Source organism: Mustela nivalis (genome assembly GCF_964662115.1).
Source record: "Mustela nivalis genome assembly, chromosome: 9".
Taxonomy (NCBI): Eukaryota; Metazoa; Chordata; class Mammalia; order Carnivora; family Mustelidae; genus Mustela; species Mustela nivalis.
In genome coordinates this window covers 11,202,907-11,223,512 of record NC_139028.1, presented here as the reverse complement: position 1 = coordinate 11,223,512, position 20,606 = coordinate 11,202,907, and the positions used below count along the sequence as shown (strand labels likewise).

Sequence of the window (20,606 nt, the reverse complement as noted above, 5' to 3'; positions counted from 1 at the left end):
AACTCTTGAGCTAAGTCATGTTATCCCTACTTGTACAAGAAAGGAAAAATTGCCTTATCAATTCGGTTACATTCTTGAAAAAGGAAATGCCAATATTGACCGTAAGGCCTCCCAGCAGGAGTGAAAGTCTGCGGTGCAGTCATAAGCAGGGCTTTCGAGGGCAGCTCTGCCGCAGACCATGTGTGAGAAGTCCTTTCACATGCCCCATGGTGGCATCTCCTCATCTGTACAGTGGGCACCGCGACACCTGCCCCACCTGTGTTCGTAGTTTGCTTTAAAACCCTATCTAACCTCTAACCTGCTACTTAAATGCAAGGTGCTGTCAGCATTTGGACTGAAGGTCAGTAGGCTGCAATTCCCTAGAAGCAAACATGAAGACTGTTTTGGGTGGCCAATCTTTAAGTTCCTGGAGGAGATTTTTTTTTTTCAAGCAGCCGCTTCCTGTCTTCCAGGGCCTTGGTTGAAGAGCCTTGGCTTTCCTTAACCTTCCCCCAGGATTGGGTTGGTCCCTCCACTAGAAAACCTGGCTGGCACACTTGGTCAGGCACACTTGGAATGCATCCCAGGGGGTTCGCAGCTCCTCTCTCATCACCACACGGGTGCTCCGTGGCTCCCGTTGCTCTGCATTTTAAAGGAAACGAGACTGAACTCCTGTGGGTGGCTTGGGTCTCGGCTGGGTTCCTCCGGTCTACAGGTTGGCCGGGGGTTCACGGAAACTCAGTCTGTGGTCAGCCCGCTCCTGAGGATACCCTTCAGTCAAGATGCTGAGTTAGAAGAAGGAAGGGCCCGTCCATCTGCAGGGACAGAGCATGCTCTCAGGCTTTTTCTTGGAAACTGAACACTCGGTCTTTGTAACTGGAGAGAATTCTTGCTTCACTTCTCTCACCTTCTGCCTCATTTGTCCATTTTATCCGGCTTTGCTACTCCCCTCTTTTCATGCCTCTACCTCTTCATGCTTCGTCACTTCTATCCTGAGTAGAAAAGCAGATCCTAGTGCTCTGAGAATACTTCATTTCAAATGAATAGCTACCTTTTCCTGCCTTTCTGGCCTTCACAATTTTTTTTTTTTAATTATGTCACTTGTAATTTGTCCAGGCTTTCCAGTCGCTCTTCTCCTTCTCGGACCACAAGTTGTACCTCCTAAAGCTCCCAGAATACTAACCGCCTGTTTGCTTTTTCAATCTCTAACTTTCTTTCTGACCTGTGTGCTCCTTTATACACATATACTCCAGGGGGTTTAGAGGCTTCATTAAAATCCAGAGGAGGAAGGTGGAATGTATCTCTTTGGGGTGCGTATCAGAAAGGGTTTAGCATATGTACACCGAAGAGACAACCAGAGAAGACCTATCTTCGGGGGGATTGGGGGGGAGGTGGCTAAATGCTAAATTGGCTGCCGAAGTCTCCAGAGATTAATTTACCCCCATCCAGAGAGGCATCGTGACCAGTGAGACATGAGAAAAGATGATGATTACACAATTTGAATTTTGATAAAAGAAGTTCTAATAACTTTCTTAATGAATTTCATTAGGAAATACCTTCATTACTATTATTATTATTATTTTTTTTTTTTTTTTACCATTTTTCTGATGTGACCCATTCACCTTTAAAAAAAATGAGTAAGTTGGAATATAAAGTCCATCTGCAGCCTCCAACCTCCCAGGTCGTCCTTAGCGCAGTGGCATTGACCGTCAATTCCAGAAGCTTCCTGCCTCTTCCTTTCTAATCCTCCCTGCACGACACTTCCTGAATAGATTTCCCCAAGAACTGCTTTCGTTACATCCTGAGAATCAACAGAACACGAGATCATGAAAGACAAGAGTTCTGGAAAAGACCACAGGTCCCGTCTCAGTGCTCTTCTATCAGCGGGAGCGTGGTGGGCCCTCAGTGTGTCTAAGTCGCCGCCTCCTTATTAGTCAGCTTAAAACTACAAATCAGCTCAAAGGTACTAGAAACTCGTCTTCCCTCTCACGAGTCCCCCTTCCCTCTGAATCAAATGAAATGTCCTCAAACGTTCTTTGCCCTGTTTAAGATGTTCTCCTACCTACATCACTAAAATACATTTGTCAAGCTGCTCTCCAAACACTTCACACATTTCCCTTCCCTTTGCCTTTGATCATGTAGCTTTCACCCTCGACCTTTTCATTTTCTATCCCAGAGTGACCATCAACAGAGCAAAGCTTTTTCAGATCCAGGGACTTTGTCATTTCCATCACTCAATACCATAATTTTAAAATACTGAAATTAATTTCACTGAATAAAATTAGAATATTTTATCATATAAAAAATGGTATCTCTATGTCTTTCAAAGTCTCCCTGAAGATCTTTCGAGTTAAAATGTTAAAATGCCAGTCCACCCAGCTTATGGCTCATTGCCAGCTGTCTGAGAAGTGCTCCCTAACCGCAGGGCGGGCCCTGGCAGCCAAGCGTGTGTTCAGGGACTCTGTTCGTTGGGTCGCACAGTACACGATGCACTGGGGGCAGACCAGGCTTAGCCTTGCAGCCTCTCAGCTAATGGGACCATCCAGAGGATTTTCTTTCCTATTAAAGATGACCTGGGTCCCGCCCCAGAGCTCATGAGCCTTTGATGGTTCTGCGAATAAACAGGATGATAAAGATTTCCGTTCTGACATACTCGCCCTGTAGAGGCCTTTAAAAATCCCCCACTTCATCCCAAGGGTGCTGCTAAAATGGAACATTTGACGTGGGCCAAGATGTGAGAGAGGGTACTTTAGTGAAAGGACTGTGTAAGGTAACCAAACTGGAACTGGTGATACCTGTCTACTCCACTTGTTAAACAATTGTGTATAACTTCCTGTCTGCCCAGCTAAGCTAGTCTCTACTGAGAGGAAGAGGACTCTGGACTCTCTTACTATTGTGACCAAAGTACTCGTACCAGGAATGTGAAAAATTTTAACTAATGGACATTTTTTTGGATGCCCAGCATCTATGTCCCCTTCCTGGGTTTACTGATCCCCCCCGCCCAGGAATCATTGTTATCTCTCATCTTCAGAGTCCAAGGAGGGATGTCAATTTGTTAATTTGATGTCACACTGTAGGAGTAGATATGATGGGCTCAAGGCCATCCACATATCCACTCTCCTGTGACAATGGTTGGTTCAAATTCAAGCACATAACCCATTCAAAACCAGTGTATTTGTTGGACCTTCTGTGAAAGACAAGCTTCCATGCTTTCTATTGACATCTAAGCTCTCCATAAAGATGAGCTGTCTGGGCAGGTATAAAGCTGTTTTGGCTACATGGAAGGTGGCAGTTGGGAAGTCTGCCAGGGAAGACTGAATAGGGAGGATGAATTTGAGTCCTTGAGGATGTCATCTGAACTGCTGGATCAAACCTCACCTGATACTGGACATGAATCTGAATTTTCAGCCTTACAAATCAATGACTTTCTCCCTGTTTTGCCTTTTCTTGGATTTGGTGATTTGTCCCTTTGTCACCACAAGGTCAATTACATGAATCATATCTTCTAATTTTCCATTTTCTTCATGCTCTGGCCTTTGTCATCTGGGGAGAGACTCTTCCTCCCCCGACTAGCCAGTTCTCAGGGGCTGTGCAGTCTTGGGCTGGAACAGGCCTTTCACATGCAAACCAACCAATGCCCAGACCCCCAGGACTTGCTTTATCAAACTCACACAGACCAAGCCAGTATTGTTGCCTACCTGCAATCAACCCGGTGTCAGGAGTCAGGCACCTAGAGACAGGCCCAGCGTGTAGGTCCTGCTGCCGTATTCAGACTGGCCACTCCAGGAGTGTTGACCTGCCCTGCTTCATCTCTCTGGCAGAAACTCCTATAGAAGCTGGGCCTTGGCTTTTTAATCCCTCTTACTTCTGCCTCCATATGGAACCTGCTGCTTTCCCGGCGGTCCTTCATGGTGCAGTGTGGAAACATCATTACTAAAAGCCTTTCATTGGTCTCAGTCAAGCCTTGATAAATTAAATCCTGGGTTAAATTTTAGAACACCCCCCCCCCACCATCACCTGGGTGGGGTGATTAAGTTGTTTGAGTTGGAGTTTCTATGACTTAAAACTGAAAGAGTATAGACTTACGTAGCCAGATCAAGAAAAAAGTAGGTGACCCCACAGTTCTTTTCATCTGATAACTGTGTATGTCCTTCTCGCTCTCTCTCTCTCTCTCTTTTTTTTTTTAAAGATTTTATGCATTTATTTGGCAGACAGATCACAAGCAGGCAGACAGACAGGCAGAGAGAGAGAGAGAGAAGCAGGCTATTGGCTGAGCAGAGAGCCTGATGTGGGGCTTGATCCCAGGACCCTGAGATCATGACCTGAGCTGAAGGCAGAGGCTTAACTCACCTAGGCGCCCTGAAATTTTGAATATTTTTTGACCACCTTAATATTCTACAATAAAGCTAACCATCAAACATTAAAAAACCACGTAAAAAGGGACACATTTTTTTCTTTAACATTGGTTCAGATGGTTTACCTGAAACTCTAGATTTTCTATGTATTTGAATTTTAGACACATTTTACAAAAATTCTGATGCTTAAAAATATTTAAAATGTTATTTACCTTGATTATTGACTTTTTGGTTCGGCCTTAAATTTCACTCTTGCAGCAAATGCCTCATTGACCTCATTGGCCCTGGAAGAGAAGTTCAATTCCTTTAAAGAAATAACCTATTTTTCATGCTCAACCCCATTATAAACGCTTTTTGAGTGAGTGAATGGTTTAAAACGGTAATGGTTCGCTGAAACTGCCCAGTCCGGTCTAGAAGCTAACATTTGAGCTCAGGTCTTGCCCCCAGCGTAACCCAGCGCGCAGGAGACTCGGGAGGCTTCCTTCTGTGAGTCTGTCGCCTCACACAGAGCCCTCTGAGCTGCTGGTTCCCCGATGTGTGGCTCTTTCCGCACACGTGGGATCCCCCACGACGCCCGCGGCGCGTCTATCCGGCGACCCCGTGCTGACCGCCGCATCAGGTCCCGCAGGTCCAGCGCCGACGCCCACGAGCCGCCCCCGCACTGCAGGCAGCGCGGCTGGCGGGTCCCCCGGCTCCCAGCGCCTCCGTCCGGTTCGGCCACGAGTCCGAGGCTCCCACTAGCCGCTGCTCCTCGGACTCCCTCCTTCGCTGGGCGCGCACAGCCGGCGGGACGAGGCGCACTTGGTCCGTCCGCGTCACGGAGGAGTGGCCGAGAGCGGCTGCCGGGAGCCGGGTCTGGGCGGCTCCGCGCTGCAGCAGCCCCGGTCCCTGGGGCTGGGGTGCGTCACCCGCCCTCCCGCAAGGTGGATGTGTTCCCTGTCCCGGGAGCTCTCGGAAGCCCTTGCTCGGGGATCTGCCCCGCGGGTAACCAGTGGTCACCTCGGTGCGGCCCCGCCGGCGGCCCCGCGGATGCCCCCCCTCGCCCCCTGCCCCCCCCTCCCCCGCTTTCCCGCGCGCAGGCAGGTGCTCCGGCCGCCAGCCCGCGCGCCCGCGCGCCCCCGCTCACTCCCCTCTGCGGACCCCAGCCCGGTCCCGGCAGGCCGCCTTCCCTTCCGCTCCCAGCCTGCAGGGTGGGACGTCCCGAAGCCTCCCGTCACCTCAAGCAAACTGGAGTCTGTCTCGGGGGATAAGTTCCTGCGGGGACAGAGGACGAGGGCTCCGGCTCCTGCTGCAGAAGCAGGGACGTCTTCCTGCCGCGGAGACAGAACCGTCTGCCGGTCTCCTCGGGGCCCTGGACTAATGATTTGTAGAGAGAGCGGCCTGGGAAGTCAGGCCGGGCATTTGGGGTGTGTCCCTGCGCCCCTGCCCCGGGAGGTGGAGGTGCCGGTGGCCTCCCGCACCACTGCTCCACCCATCACAGGGGTCTCTGTCCCGGCTTCGGCTCTCGCCTCCCTCTTTCTTCTGAACACTCAGTCGAGGGTCATGAAAAAAGGCTTCGGCGTGAGTTCAGTTTCTCTCGGTCCAGTGTCCTCCACTCCTTCCCCCTGCGTCACAGCCACACCGGCTGGGCCTTTCAGAATCTGCTAACATGTGAGCTCAGGTCTTGCTCACAGTGTCAGGAGCTGGGCCGCAGCCCTCCTCCTGCTGAGGGGAGCGAACTACCCGGGTATCCCATTTCTCCTTGAAGGGACTTGTCCTTCTCTGGAATTCGGTTTACTGGAGCCACTTTCTGAGTCACACGAGAAAAGTTATGATTGCAGACACTATTTGGCTTTTGAGAAAATAACTCCCCCCCGCCTTCTGTTTCTCAGGCAGAAGCAGAAGCGGATGTAGTGTTGTTTACAGGGCTCCCACTGAGCTCCGGTGCTGTGATGTGCAACCCGTAAACATTCATTTTCGACTTCACAGAAAGATCACACGCTCCGTATTCTTGTCCCCATTCTGCGGACGAAGCCACGGGCATCTTCCAGGGACCCAACGGTAAGTGCAGAACAAGGATTTCCACCGCACTTTGCCTGGCTCTCCAGCTCACAACGCAGCCTCTGCACTCCCCATTTCTGTCAGTGCCCCAAGTCTGGAGAGATCAGGTGGAGACATTTCTAAAAATAATCGCAAAAACAGTGGTCTAAGTCTCCAGGGAGGTGAGCACAAGATCCAGGGAAAGGAAGAGTGATCTCCAAGCTCAGGGATCAGGGCTCTGTGCCTGAGATGATTTCTACAACACTTCTTGATGGACAAGCAGGTATTAGACATAAAGAAACAGGAGAGATAAATGTGCCCATTTAGCTCCTTTCAACTTCTTATATTTATTCTCCAAATAGTGCTTCCCTAAGGTGGAAGCTAGTGCTTAGTTTCCATGTCTCCCTCGCTGCTGGATTCCAGGCAAGCGAGCACCATGACGGAGGTTTGATGTGATAGAAGCCGCCCGTGGAGCCTGTTTCCTAAGAAGGAAACAGCATGGGTGGGAGAGACCCTGGGCTCAGAGACGTACAAACAGAAGCTCCTTGCTCAGTGTCCCTGCTTCTTACATACATGTCTTCTGGAAGCTGGACATGGCTTGGGGGCAGATCAGTGATGTAATTTTGGTATCGGTCTCGCCTGCTTTGCCTTCAGCCAGATGCTCCGTCCTTCCCAGAGGTTCTGGAACTATCCAGTATCTGCTAATGAATGCACTTGCTGCTTAACTGAGTGAGAGTGGGCTCCGCTGGTTACAGCTCAGACCCCTGTCTGAGGCAGGGGCATTGGGGGAAAGGTAATAATCCGCAAACTTCGAAGGAAAAGAACATGAGACACTCAGAAACCTGGAGCTGTGGGCAGGAATTAGGTGTTACTGGAGTGGAAAGAGAGAGAAGGGGCGCCTGGGTGGCTCAGTGGGTTAGGCCTCTGACTTCAGGTCGAGTCATGATCCCAGGGTTCTGGGATCGAGGCCCCAATTGGGCTCACTGCTCAGCAGGGGGCCTCCTCTCTCTCTCTCTCTGCCTGCCTCTCTGCCTACTTGTGATCTCTCTCTGTCAAATAAATAAATAAAATCTTAAAAAAAAAAAGTGAGAGAAGATACTAGAGATATTGACAGATGTTCTATGACACACTCTGAGTTGTTTTAATCAGGAAGGTGACCGCGTCAGATGTGTGGTTTAGGAAAATCACCCTCGCAGCTGTGTGGAGAATGGACTCAGAGAAGATACCAGGGGCACAAGAAGAAAGGGGACCTGCCGGGAGACAACTGTGGAAACAACAGTGAGAAATCATGAGTCTCCGAAATGTTGGCCCTCGTAGAGATGAAGGGTACAGGATGCAGTAGGAAGGTATTTGGCAAGAAATTTAAGATATGTTTGGCTGGATGTGAGAAAGATGCAGAAAGGGGGTTCTAGAATGACCCCCCTGCTGTGATGTGTGAGATTAGGTAGACAGTACTGAGCCTCACTGAGACAGGGAATTTAAGAGGCAGCAGGGATGTAGACTAGAAGATGAGGTGTTTCAGCTGAGAAGTAAAAAAAAAATGATCCTCATGAGGTTGGATGGGTGGGACCGAGTGAAAAAGAGAGATTTCTGAGCGAGTGGCGTGTGCGTGGTCGTGACGGTGGTCAGATCAACCAGGTGGATTATGGGCTATATGAGACGTGCGAGCGGGAGGATACCACACTGGGCAATACCAGTTAATTTGGTTGGAGGAAATGAGGAACATAGAACAGATGGAGAAAGAATAGAGAATTAGGGGGGAAACTAAAGAATGAAGAGATTGGTTGGTTTAGTTCGCTATTGAAATGTTCACTTACTATGGCCATGTGAGAAAGGCCTCTCTTTTCAGTGACCAGGGTATGAAAGGAAGGAGGGAAGTCAGTCAGCATTTGGAGTAAGATGAACAGGTGAATGATCCTAAGATTGGCCATGTGTCTGCTGGTGTGGGTGAGTTAATTCCCACAGGCAGGGACGAATGGGAAGTCAAGAAACTGCAGGGCTGGGGCTTAAATGAAATACCTCCACCAGTCTTGAAGTCAGTCAAGATGTTACTAGAACTTGGGTGCAGGGCAAGAATGAGCCCAATGCTGAAATCGCTGAATGTGGAGCAGTGGCCGAAAATCCAGCAGACACAACGGACAGGTGGGTGGTCCATCTGACTGCATGGTGGGGGGCATACACATGAAAAAGGAGGGTTTGCACCCTTGGGGCCAGAGGTGTGACTGCCAGGATGGTCATTCCTCTCCCTTCCAAGCTGGTGGTATGTGGAGGGATGACATCGGGGCACTGGGCCATGCTCTGGGGGACAGGTTGAGGATGCTGGGAGTGAGGGCACTGGGGAGAATGGTGTCAAGGTCAGGGACAGAGGTGGACAGTGGGGAGATGAATGGGAGGAGGAGGAGAAACACAGGAGTGTACTGAAGGGCAGTGTGGGACGAGAGAGGGACAGTATCCCTGTGAGGCTGAGACAAAGAGGCTGTGATGGAGGCCAAATGGACCAGACCTCGAGATCCTGAGCAGGTCTGAGGCCCAGGATCCACAGGCCACCTGCTCTGACTGTGGTCCTGGAAGATTCATGGAGCCACCACACTGTAATTGCGCTTAGATTTAGAGACAGAATGCCAGTGGGAACCATGGCTCTGGGAAATTTCTCAGACAGATGGAACTCCTCAATCTTAACTCTTTAGACATCTGAAAAATACCAATTTTAGGTGACTGAAGGATGAGGTCATTCTTTTTTTTTTTTTTTTTAAAGATTTTATTTGTTTATTTGACAGAGAGAGATCACAAGCAGACAGAGAGGCAGGCAGGGAGGGAGATAGAGGGAGGCAGGCCCCCCGCTGAGCAGAGAGCCGATGCAGGACTCGATCCCAGGACCCCGAGATCATGACCCGAGCCGAAGGCAGTGGCTTAATCCACTGAGCCACCCAGGCGCCCAGGATGAGGTCATTCTTTAGGAGAAGCCAGCTATGGCCTAAGTCATTCCAAATCTCTTCTTTGTTACCAAATGTTGAGGGCATTCATGTTTATGCTGGAAAACTCACTTTCTCCTGAAACAGGAGAAACAGTTGTCTCCTGACAACTTTTTCCGAGGGTCTCCACTCAGCCCTTTATTCATTTGGCCAATCAGTTCATTCAATCATATGTTGAAACTCTGATTGCCATGACTACAGACCTATTCTGCTTGAGCAATGAGTCTCTAGAAAGTTTTCAGCTGCTGCTAGATGTTTAGGAACTTTAGAAGTGTTGATCCAATGAAAAGACATGGAGAAGAAAGTCATAATAATCTGTTTGAGCAGGCTCCCATTGGGTTCAGGATTCCAGGATTCCAAATATCCTAAGTCACCCCCTCAAGGGAGCCATGATTGAGGCATTATAATTTAATATTTATAAATTTTATTTATGTTTATATTTTAATATTTATAATTATATAACAACAATACATAGGTATAATATAAATAATATATATTTAATATCAATATAGTCATTTATTATATACATTTACTTGTCAATAAATTATTGATAAATATATAAATTCACTCTTATATTTAATATCAAGTTAATAAAATATATATGCTATGTAATGTGATATAAATATAATACAAATAAATGTTATATAATTTAATATTCACAATATTTATAATTATATATTTATATAGGAATTTAATTGTGTATAATAATATATAGTAATAATTTAATATTTATAATATTAATAAATAAAATATTTATGTATGTGTGTATCATAGAGGTCCTCTCACACCTACCATCTTCTCCAGATCCGGAAAACATTTGAACAAGACTTCCCTCTTTGCCAAGTGGAAGGACAAGTCCCAATCTAGATTTCTGCCCATTTCTGTGGGAAGGAGACATGTTATTAGGGTTATTTCTGGCCTAGCATCAACCCAATTATGGGATTTAGAATTTTTTCCTTGACTCCCTTTAATCTGACCACAAGTACCAGCCTGCAGCTCATAGGAAAATTTGTAAGCAGGCCGTGGGAAGAGGAATTTATCAGGCATTCATTACACACCTAACAGAGGAAAACCATTTGTCAAACAGCCCTGTTCTCCTTGGTTCTTTGGGCCACCCAGGGCTGTACTTCTGGCCTTTTGCCAACTTTCTGCTTTCTTTATGTCTCCTTTGCCTTATCTCTTATTTTCCCTTACTCCCCTGAGCACCTGCCGTTTCCTCCAAGGACAGTAAAATCAAAGTATGATCAATCAACAGGTTATTCTATTTCATGGGAAACAATTTAGTTCTGTTATTTTTGAGGTATAGTTTCCAAATTTCGTCTTTTGCTCTAATTGATCGACATCATTTCTTAAAGCAGCACAGTCCCCTTTCGACAAGACCTCTGGTACTAGCTGTTCAGGAACTCGATACGCCTTCCATCTACCACACGGGTGTCTGGTCTGACAACTGCTAAGCACGGTAGCCTGCCACACCACCTGAAATGAAAAGCTGTTTATGAACATGCTTGGGAAGGCACACTTTTCATGCAGCCTCAAACTAAGAAGACAAAAGAATCCACACAATCCCAATCTGTCTTTTCAGAAACTCCCCCAACGTCACTTTCATTTAATGCTTATTTCTAGTTGGACTTCATCGGTGTTGCAAGTTGGGATATTCTGTTCTCTGGGAAAATTAGTAGAGCATGGTTTGCTTGTGCACACTGACGTAATAGCTGAAGTTGTGTTAATGCCTTGAAAAATGTGTATTTTATACCTACCATGTGCTTTGCCCTGGGGGACTGGATGAATGAGTTGACGGTCAGCCGGTGGTGGGACCAGGGAGCCGCCCAAAGCAAGCCCGAAGCTAGCGCTGGGAAGGGTAGGGCTGGCATTTTTAATAGGTAGCTATCAACTTGAGTGTAACAAAGTGGTTCCCCTGCGGTCATTGTGTACATTTAACCAGCTTGATAGAGCTTCAGAAGTGGTTTTACCAGATTCAGGAAATTATGCACTTGATGGTAGTCTTGCTTGCTTGATAATTTAGTTCTTTATTTAGTTCTTAATTTAAACATAAATATTTTAAAAACACATTACCTAGCTTTAAAGCATTTCTTCAGATTGTAGCCTGGAGAGGGTGTCCCATTGTACTGATTTTGGTTTTGGCAGAATTATTCCATGAGAAATAGAGAAATTTCACTATATGATACTATCACTAATATAGAAAGAAAACAACACAAAACAAAAAGAAATTAAACTATGAGAAATACAACTTTTTTAATGTTGCTTCACTTATCCACTCCAAGACTTAAATGAAAGTGCTCTTTAGAATAATAGGTAAAAACCCAGCCAGAATCCTGGTTTGGGTTATTTAATTACCTTAAGACAATTTCTTTAGCTAAGCAAATTCGGTAGGTACAATTAGATGGAATAATGTCTCCTCTGATCAGAATTTAGACAGGTCATGTTGTTTTGATTCTTAGCTACAGTACTACAGTGAGATGGACAACATCATAAAATCAACCACCCTTCAACTTTTTTGAGTTGGGGCGGGGGTGTAGAGGGAGAGGGAGGAAACGTACCAAGCCTTCTCCATGCCCAGCACGGAGCCCAGTGTGGGGCTCCATCTCACAAGCCTGACATCATGACCTGGGCTGAAATCAAGAGTCGGATGCCCAACCCACTGAGCCACCCCAGCACCCCCATCCCTTGTTTTGACCTGTTTACTTAACATCCATGCTAGGGACTGTTAATGAGGAAAGATACTTTCTTCTTCCACTCAATTAAATTAATTCGATTCAATTCATTAATTCATTCGACAAATATTTATTAAGCACCTACAATATGCCAGGCACTGTGCTGGGTGCTGGGGATACAACTGTGAACGAGACAAACACAGTCCCTGCCCTCAAGGAGCTTACAGTCTAGACAGTATACAGACAAGTACACAGGCAAGTACAATGCGGGAGTGGCAAGTGCTGTGATAGGGAGAGAACATGAGAAGGGCACCTAACTTGGTCTCGGAGGCAGCGGGTGGCGGGTCATCATGGAAACCTTCCTAGGGCAGGTGCAATTCAATTTGGTACTGAAGGATGAGTCCAAGTTAGTCAGGGAAAAGAGACCGCCCTGGGAAAGAGTGAATGCAGTGTCCTGTGTGCTGCTTTGGAGGTGAGCGGGATGGCTGGGTCAGGGGAGAGACGCCCGGGAGAGAGGAGTGGGGACCAGGTCATAGAGGGACTCATCTGCTCTACTTCAGAGCCCGGGACTTTCCTGAGGGGACCGTGCATGTGAATGTATCATCAAACCTGCGCTTTTCGTGGTGTTTCTTACTGCGAGATCGCGGGGTAAGGGGGCGGATATCTCCAAAGTAGAAGCAAGGTGGTTGGTCCTTCACCTTCTCCAACTTTATCTTGTGTGATGTTGCAGCCTGTGCTCGCGGCCGCCCATCCAGGGGCACGCATGCCTTTGACAGTCTATGGACACGCACCGCGTTGGACCCCTAAGGCTCTCCATGCCTTCTCCACCTGGGGAAATGGAACTCGTCCTTCAAGGCCACACTTCCAAAATCATCCTAACTTGTGCTTTCTGACAAGATCTCTACATAGGGTGATGGTTAGCTGTACTCTAGTACTCATTTATTATTTCAGATGATCCAAACCTTCCTTTGAACCATGTTCATTTTATCCATACATAAACATAAGGTGGGTTTGGGAAACAAACATCGGTATAATTTTCTTCACCATTTCCGGTTGAAAAAACAAGGACAAATTCTTCTTCTTTTTTTTTTTTTTTTTTGTCTACCACGAGCTACTATCCGTGCCTTCAAGCAATTTAAACAGAACAAGAGGAATGGGGGGAGAAGCCCAAGAGACATTATTTTACGCAGCAAAATACAGTCAAGTAAAATTCCAACACACGATTACAAGGTATGTTGCTGTTAACGACAATGGATCGTTCCCCAATTCAGACACGCCATCTGTGACAATTTCACCTGATCACAAGGCAAACATCCGTAAAAGAGGGTAAGCTTATTATATGGAAATAATAAGAGCTAGCTACATGTTCCGATATGGCCCACACTCGACTTCTACAATCCCTCCTACATAGTCTTAACGATTTCTCAAATAATTTTTATTCACGATAGGAAACAAACTTTAAGCTCTGTAGATAGTGTAAGAAGGTCCATTGTTTTATTCTTTTTGGTGGGTACAAAAACCACAATTTTGTACACAGAATGAGATTATAAATAAGATCGATACCATGAGTGACCCGTAGTCTTCTGACTCTACATCGTGGACTGATGATTTCACGGTAACATTGTCTTCGTGTTTGTGTTTCCGGTAGTGAGACAAACGCGATCTGTGGACACTGACTCATGTGACAGAGTGGAGGTTACGGCAACAAGGAGATGACCAACAGCTTTTATATTAAAAAAAAGTCTCTAAAGTTTATTACAGTGATGGCATTTATATCAATTATTGCAATGTACTGTTCCCTAAGATGGTTAGAAAAAAGGATTGTGTTGTCCTCTACTGGATTTACATCAGTTAAAAAGCAAGCATGTTTCAGTATTTGTTTTCTCCAAAGTAAGTGTAAATACTTCCTTTAAATTTTTTCACAGGATTTACATGAGTGTGGATTACTTTCCGACCACAGGTGCGTGATGCGTTTTCTCGGCTGGAGAGTCGTCCACGGACCACGTGGGTGTTCTGGAGACACACGTTAGCGTGTTCACTGACTTCTCTAGCTAGTTTATCCCTTGCAGTGAAGACAGGCCTTTTGGAGCAAGAACTTCACAGTTGGATGCGCTAACTCGCAAGTCTGATTAGTTTTTAAGTCCACTCGAGTGAGATTTGTTGCTGTTAATATGCCCATCCCAGCTCCCCCCCTCCCGCTCCCCGAAAAAACCTAAATTGTGAGTTTTCCTGATATAAAATCTGAGTTTGGGTTTCCGAGCTGAGCTCATGCACGCGTTGCTGCTGCGGAAGTGGGAGCATCAGGACGCGGAGGCCAGAGGCCGGGTCCAGGGCACCTGCTCGGCACGCCCTGGGCTGCGCTCCCGTCGGTCACCAACACAGTTTGATTAAGGCACTCAATTATGTTTTTGGTTTTTATGGTAGGTCCGATGCAATGACAGCCAATCCTGAACTTTGTCTAATTGTAGTTCCCGTGTGTACAGCCTTGGGGCAGTCGGGCGTCAAAACACGGCCGTTCTCACCTACGCTCCCAGTGATGGATAATCTGGCTTTGTTTCTTATGGCTTCAGAAAAGGTCAGCTGGGGCATGGAAAGGAAACAGAGAGAGTGTAGACTGTTACAATGTTTCTGTTTCTTTGACAAAAGGCGACACAGCAAACACCAAGATATCAATAATTAGACATCTGCATTTTTTCCCAATATTCTTTTGGTCATGTGAAAACTGTGCATTACAGGAGAGGAAAGCTCAACTACAGCGAACAATGAATTGGGTCCAGGGTTTGCAGTCCTACCTGTTCCGGAACTAATTTTGAAATCGTCAAACTAGGTTTTGGTTTTGTTTGGCCAATCTGGGTGCGACAAAGCTTTCCCCTTGGGGTCCTCTACACCCTAGCACTTGTGGTCTGGCTTAAAAATCTCTTCTACGTTAGACAACATTTTTAACTGAGCCTCTGACTCTCGCTAGAATATGTCTTTATGGTGGGGGCATTATCCTCAAAACTGGGATGTGTTGTCAAAACAAACTATAGACTATTCATGGCAGATCTTCCCGTCTTCGGAACACAGATCTATCCACAAACACCTTCATTCACCCACACCAGGTATAGACATGACCCAGAACAGCACAGTCAGTGACATCAAGTCCCTCCAATGCCTACCCTGGAAGCTGACTGATACTTGCAGAAGCTCTAAGCCTTTCAAAGGGAAGCACTGAAAGGGAGGATGTTTCCTCACCAACTCACTGCTGGGGGACTTCTCAGACTGAGAGGGTATGGCGTCTGGTCTCCAAAATCCTCATTAAATTCCTGTTCTCTGTCATGTTAAGTTAGTAGCAGGTAACAATATTACACAGAAGAGAAACAGGCAGTGTTATTATGTAAATCTAATTACTCCTTGTTCATTGCCTTTACATTTTTTGTAATAACTGAATTTTAATGTTAACTCAAGAGTAAAAGCAGGCAAACAAGATATTGCCCAAGTTTGTTATGGCACAGATCATTTATTTCTCTAAGTTATATCTTAATTCCCTGTGGTGAATTTAAGTTTACTTAATTCTTTAGGAATTCCATTCCTGTATTAGTTCTGCTCTGGAACTTCAGTATTAAAATAGCTGTATATTAAATAATGAAATTAGTGATGGGGGCAAATGTAAAGGTTTAGAGATCAGATACCCTGATAAAATCAAACTGCTAGTTAATGACCTGAGATAAAAACCAAGGCCATTATCATAGTTCTTCTTTAGCAAGTAGTCTAAAAAGTTCAGAAGTCAGGATACAATCTCTACAGAAACTACACATCACTAAATTAAAATGAACCAAGACCAAAGTATGAATTTGTTACCTCAGATTCATTTTCAACATTTAACATTAAGTAAAATAGATAAATATTTTTTTAGAATTTACTGGTTTAGTTTTGTTTTCATTTTTTTTTGAAGAAATGCAATTAATAAAAGCATTATAATTTTTGGAAGGGATTTTTTTTTAGAAGGCTCTTGCCATAAAATTTATTTTCGTTTCCTTTCTTTTCTTGATTGCCTTTGCAAAGAAAGGAAAACACCCCAAACAGGAAGCATATGCTCTTAAGAAATTTTTCCTTTTCTGTAGAAGAATGCAACTGAATAGAATAGTTAATAAATCTTTGACAGCTATTTTCCCTTTAATCTTAGCATTCTTCATTCTTATTATTTCTTATACTTATATCTCCTGCTTCTTCCAGAAAATGTCATTTCTATTCAGCTTACTGTGAACCCACTGAGGCTGCTCAGACTAAAAAACATTCTTATAAATTTACACATGGTCTGGGGTCTGTTTAGATTGTTGAGGTTAAAGGCTACGACCTTGGGACAATTAAGCGGCTGTCTTCGGCTCAGGTCATGATCCCAGGGCCCTGGGATCCAGTCCCGCATTGGGCTCCTTTCTCAGCGGGGAGCCTGCTTCTCTCTCTGCCTCTGCCTGCCTCTCTGCCTACTTGTGATCTCTGTCTGTCAAATAAATAAAATCTTAAAAAAAAAAAAAAAAAAAAGGCTATGACCTCAGTTGTAAGTGCTCCTGTGAGGGATAATCACTTTTAGAGTAAATATTATCTATACTGAAGGTTTCAGGGTATGTTTTTGGGATTTAAGGACAATATTATTTAGATTATCAAAAATTTTGTTAATTGTGGCCAACAGTCTTCTTAGGTGCAAATCATTTCATTCACCCTGAATGCCATTAAGTTTTTTTTAAAAGTCATGGGTAGGAATGCTTTGTTTTTATTTGAAATTTACTGTCTTAGAAATTTAACCCTAACTGTAGGGGCAATTTGTGATACATTGTAATGCCAGGTTCTGACTCCAAAAACATTATTACATGAAACTGTATGTACATAACTTGGGAATTTAAGTCTCTTTAGCAATTTCCCAGGTTTTGTCAATTAACTGGCATCCATGAGTGTTTGTTTCTAGAATTTCCTAATTTTCTTTTCTTTGCAACCTTATCCTTGGACCTTGCTAATGGTTGGAATGCTTTTGCTTTGCCAAAGAAAAATCAAAATGTAAAAAATAAAACAAAAACAAAAAACCCAAAAAACAAAAACAACCCCCCAAAAACCAGAACAAAAAAACCCAAAAAACAAAAAACAAAACAAACCCAAACTAAACCAGAAAAGCCTTTGCTTAAGACATAAAATTCATTCCAGAATAAAATCCAAATAATTGACTCTTAAAACTTGTCACGAGTTGTTTTTCTCAGTTTGGGATAATCTCTCCTCCACTAGTTTCCTTGCTTGTTGTTTTGCTATCAGGAGACAGGCTCAAAACATTCTGATCTGAGTGAACAGAGGGTCTTGTTCTGGATTCCTTTACATAAAACTGGGAAAGAACCATGTGGGGCTTATCTATGTATAGTTACAGTCATCCACTGATTTCTAGATTATGGAAAAATGCTCAAGAGCTAGATCTTGGTAAAAGGGAACGGCTTTTGTTCTTTAAGATATTAACAAAGTGTTTCAATAGCTTTTGTAACAATAAATATCAAAAACAGGGGTATTTACCTGGAATAACCTCAGATGTACAGCTTATGAAAATTATATTGTGTTTCTGACTCTCGGTTACGTCAAGCACTGCATGTCTCTTGTGGGTTCAAAGGCTCACTTACCGTTGAAATCAGAGTGAGCAGCCTAGTCAGTCGACTATTATATATGTAATTTTAGAAAATGGGTCTTAGAGTCCTGATTTTAGGAAGAGCAATAACAAATGCTTTCAGGTCTTATTTAAAACTCCTTTCTATCATTTGAGGAAAAAAGTAGTGGACACTTAGATTCTTAAAAAATTATTTCCATTTCCTCATTTCACTGAATATTTACACTGTTTTATTGTGACACAGTGAGAGGATGTGAGTAAGTGAGGCTCTGGTCTACTTATAAGTCAAGCAGAGAGAGTCAATTATCATACAGTTTCACTTACTTGTGGAGCATAAAGAATAACATGGAGGACATTGGGAGAAGGAAAGGAAAAGTGAGTTGGGGGAAATCAGAGGAGGAGACGAACCATGAGAGATTGTGGACTCTGAGAGACAAAATGAGGGTTTTGGAGGGGAGTGGTGGGGGGTTGGGGGAGCCTAGTGGTGGGTACTAAGGAGGGCACGGATTGCATGGAGCACTGGGTGTGCTGCATAATCAATGAATTATGGAACACTGAAAAAAAAATTAAATTAAATTTAAAAAAATTGAAATGAGAAAAAAAAGAGGCCATAACAATTCACTGCAATTTTTATCTTTTCCTGTATCCTCCTAAAGAACACATACATTGCTGACAGTTTTGATGGAGAACGTGCCTCTTGCCTAAAATGCACATCCACCTTAGTGATACTGTGAAGGTGAGAGCTGAAACCCATCTAATAAATATGAACTGGGGTCAAGACTCTGACAGTCACTCCCATCTAAAGGTCTGGCTCAAGGTACTTTCAGATGAGCAAACAGCAGGGTTTTGCTCTTAAAAAATAGAGAACGATGGTTAATGTGAAACAGAATAGGAGCTAAAATTTTCTGAGCCCTTACTAGGTGCTTGGAGTTGTATACATTATCATAATCATATTGTTAGGATTATGCAAATACATAATCGTATCAAATAATACTATCAAAACAGGCAACTGTCAAAGCTTTGATCCCTTGAAATGGGTTTATGCTGACTTTGTGAGCAATTCTCCTAAAATTGGATTGTTCCAAGTAGAATTAGCCCGGTACACAGACAAGGAAACCCAGAACTGATTTCCATTTTCTCCCAAATTTCGGGTAGGATATGCTGTTCAGATCATTCTGCAGAGCAATCCTGGAGGTTTGTTTTTGTCTTCCTGCCCCTTTCAATGCAGATATCTATTGGTAACATAAAGTTTTGAACAGTGCATCCGCAGCCAAAGAAAACCGAACCACTTTGCACTGACGTTTTTCCAAAATATCCAAGCTGTAATCAGAAGCAAGCAATGCCACCACTGGACAGACAGGTCACAACACTGCAATGACGGGATGCATCACCCACTCACTGGAGTAAGCCCTAAGTCCTACCCCTAAATTTTAATACTTTCGGTTCCATATACGTTGTAACCTTCTCTATAGGTTGCTAAATTCTGGGTATTCTGCGAGGAAGTTGGGTTAAAAGTCTGTGCACTCTTTGCCACCTTCATTCTCTTCGCCTCTGCCCTGGACTTGTAACAGAACTCTATCAAAGCCACCAGCATAGCCAAGCCCAAGCCGCCAACCAGAATGTAGAAGACGCCTGCTACGTTGCTGAGGCTCAAGGCGCTCGTCTTGTCCTGGGGGAGATAAAGACAGTTCAGTTAGCTGTGGAAATGTCATACCCGGAAGGCAAAAGAACACACGAAATCCAAACAGCTAATTAAAGCAAATGCCTAATGCAACCTGAAATTATTTACACGTATAAATCACTGATGGAGGTTTATGGATTTAAGCAGAAAGCTTACAGCTCTCAGGAGAAGTGAAATTATGATGATTACCAATAAAACTGAGTGTAATTACATTCAATAAAATTTGTAATGTTTTATCATTATTAAATATGCAGTGAAAGCCACTATGCCTAGCCATATAAAAGCATTTATATATTTACACAGGGTGGCAGAAGTGGGCTTATTATTAAGTTTGAAAATGGCATATTTAAAACCCAGTTACATGGGAAGTGATGTCTTTTGAGTTTCCTGCCATTACTTACACTTGCAATGTCTGAAATTTTTCTTGTATAAATTTCACTTCACATTTCCTAATTAAGGAACTAAGTTTTTTGTTTGTTTTTATTTTTTAGCTAACAGTTTCACATTTTCTTCACTGTTGCTTTACCAAATATATGTAAACAATGTGCTAGGGTACTCATTTGTTTGTTCAGTCACAGGTATATGGGAAAGCTTCTAGAAAGTCATGACTAGAAAGTCATTTTTACATATTACACACTATTTAGGAATAACTATGTATGCACCACAGTTAGGTAACTTAAAAATATACACATTACCATGGTTAACTGAGACATAAATTACTTTTGTGTGGACAAATTTAGGACTATTTTTATTGATTAAAAAGTAAGATTCTCTTTCCACTTAAAAATACTTGATCAGTTAATAGTTCAGACATATTATTCTCCAGAGCTTTAGATTACATATTACCTCATAAGAATTTTGGAAATACTCAAACATAAGATTAGAAGATACTAAAATTTTAACAGGACTTCAGAATTTTTTTCATAGATTAGAAATACGTATGTTATATAACGTGATTTGAGAAAGTATTTTGGGTTAGACTCCTTGTAGGATGCCCCGTGGCTGTCATCTTCTCGGCTGTAGGTTTTGTACAAACTGTGATTCAGAGACTTAAATAGTTTTATTAGGAGAGTATTTAATTCAAAAGACGGACTACGTAGATGGTCCAATTAGCCATGACATTACCCAATTGGGCCAAAATTTAGGGTCATTTCATTTTTAAAATAATCTCTCATTAAATATTTATGCTTCTCTGGCTTGACACAGGGATTTGAGATAAGTGTTTCATTATTTGGCCAAGCTTGTCTCATTCCACTCTGGTTCAAAGACAGGGAAAAAGCTGATTAAAACGTAGGGATAAACCCCGAAAAG

General features: G+C 43.9%; 1 protein-coding gene and 1 long non-coding RNA gene across 6 annotated transcripts in view; both read right to left on the bottom strand.

Annotated features, from left to right (window-relative positions):
* Window positions 1-3,683: 3,683 nt before the first annotated feature.
* LOC309840555 lies at window positions 3,684-5,107 on the bottom strand. Its single transcript, XR_014298662.1, has 3 exons — window positions 4,943-5,107; window positions 4,547-4,618; window positions 3,684-3,883 (listed from the first exon to the last, which is right to left on the bottom strand). It is a non-coding gene; the product is annotated as an uncharacterized lncRNA (long non-coding RNA).
* A 7,000-nt stretch (window positions 5,108-12,107) lies between these two features.
* Window positions 12,108-20,606, bottom strand: part of GRIA4 (glutamate ionotropic receptor AMPA type subunit 4) — a 379,592-nt gene continuing 371,093 nt past the window's right edge. For 4 of the 5 annotated variants that reach the window (XM_082682480.1, XM_082682481.1, XM_082682479.1 and 1 more), the window contains exons 16-17: window positions 19,149-19,283; window positions 12,108-14,577 (exon numbers count right to left, since the gene is read on the bottom strand). In XM_082682480.1, coding sequence (XP_082538606.1) covers window positions 14,413-14,577; window positions 19,149-19,283 — 300 coding nt within the window. In that variant the 3' untranslated portion in view covers window positions 12,108-14,412. Of the gene's footprint in view, window positions 14,578-19,035; window positions 19,284-20,606 lie in introns of all 5 variants that reach the window. The other variant, XM_082682482.1, reaches the window with a different exon arrangement.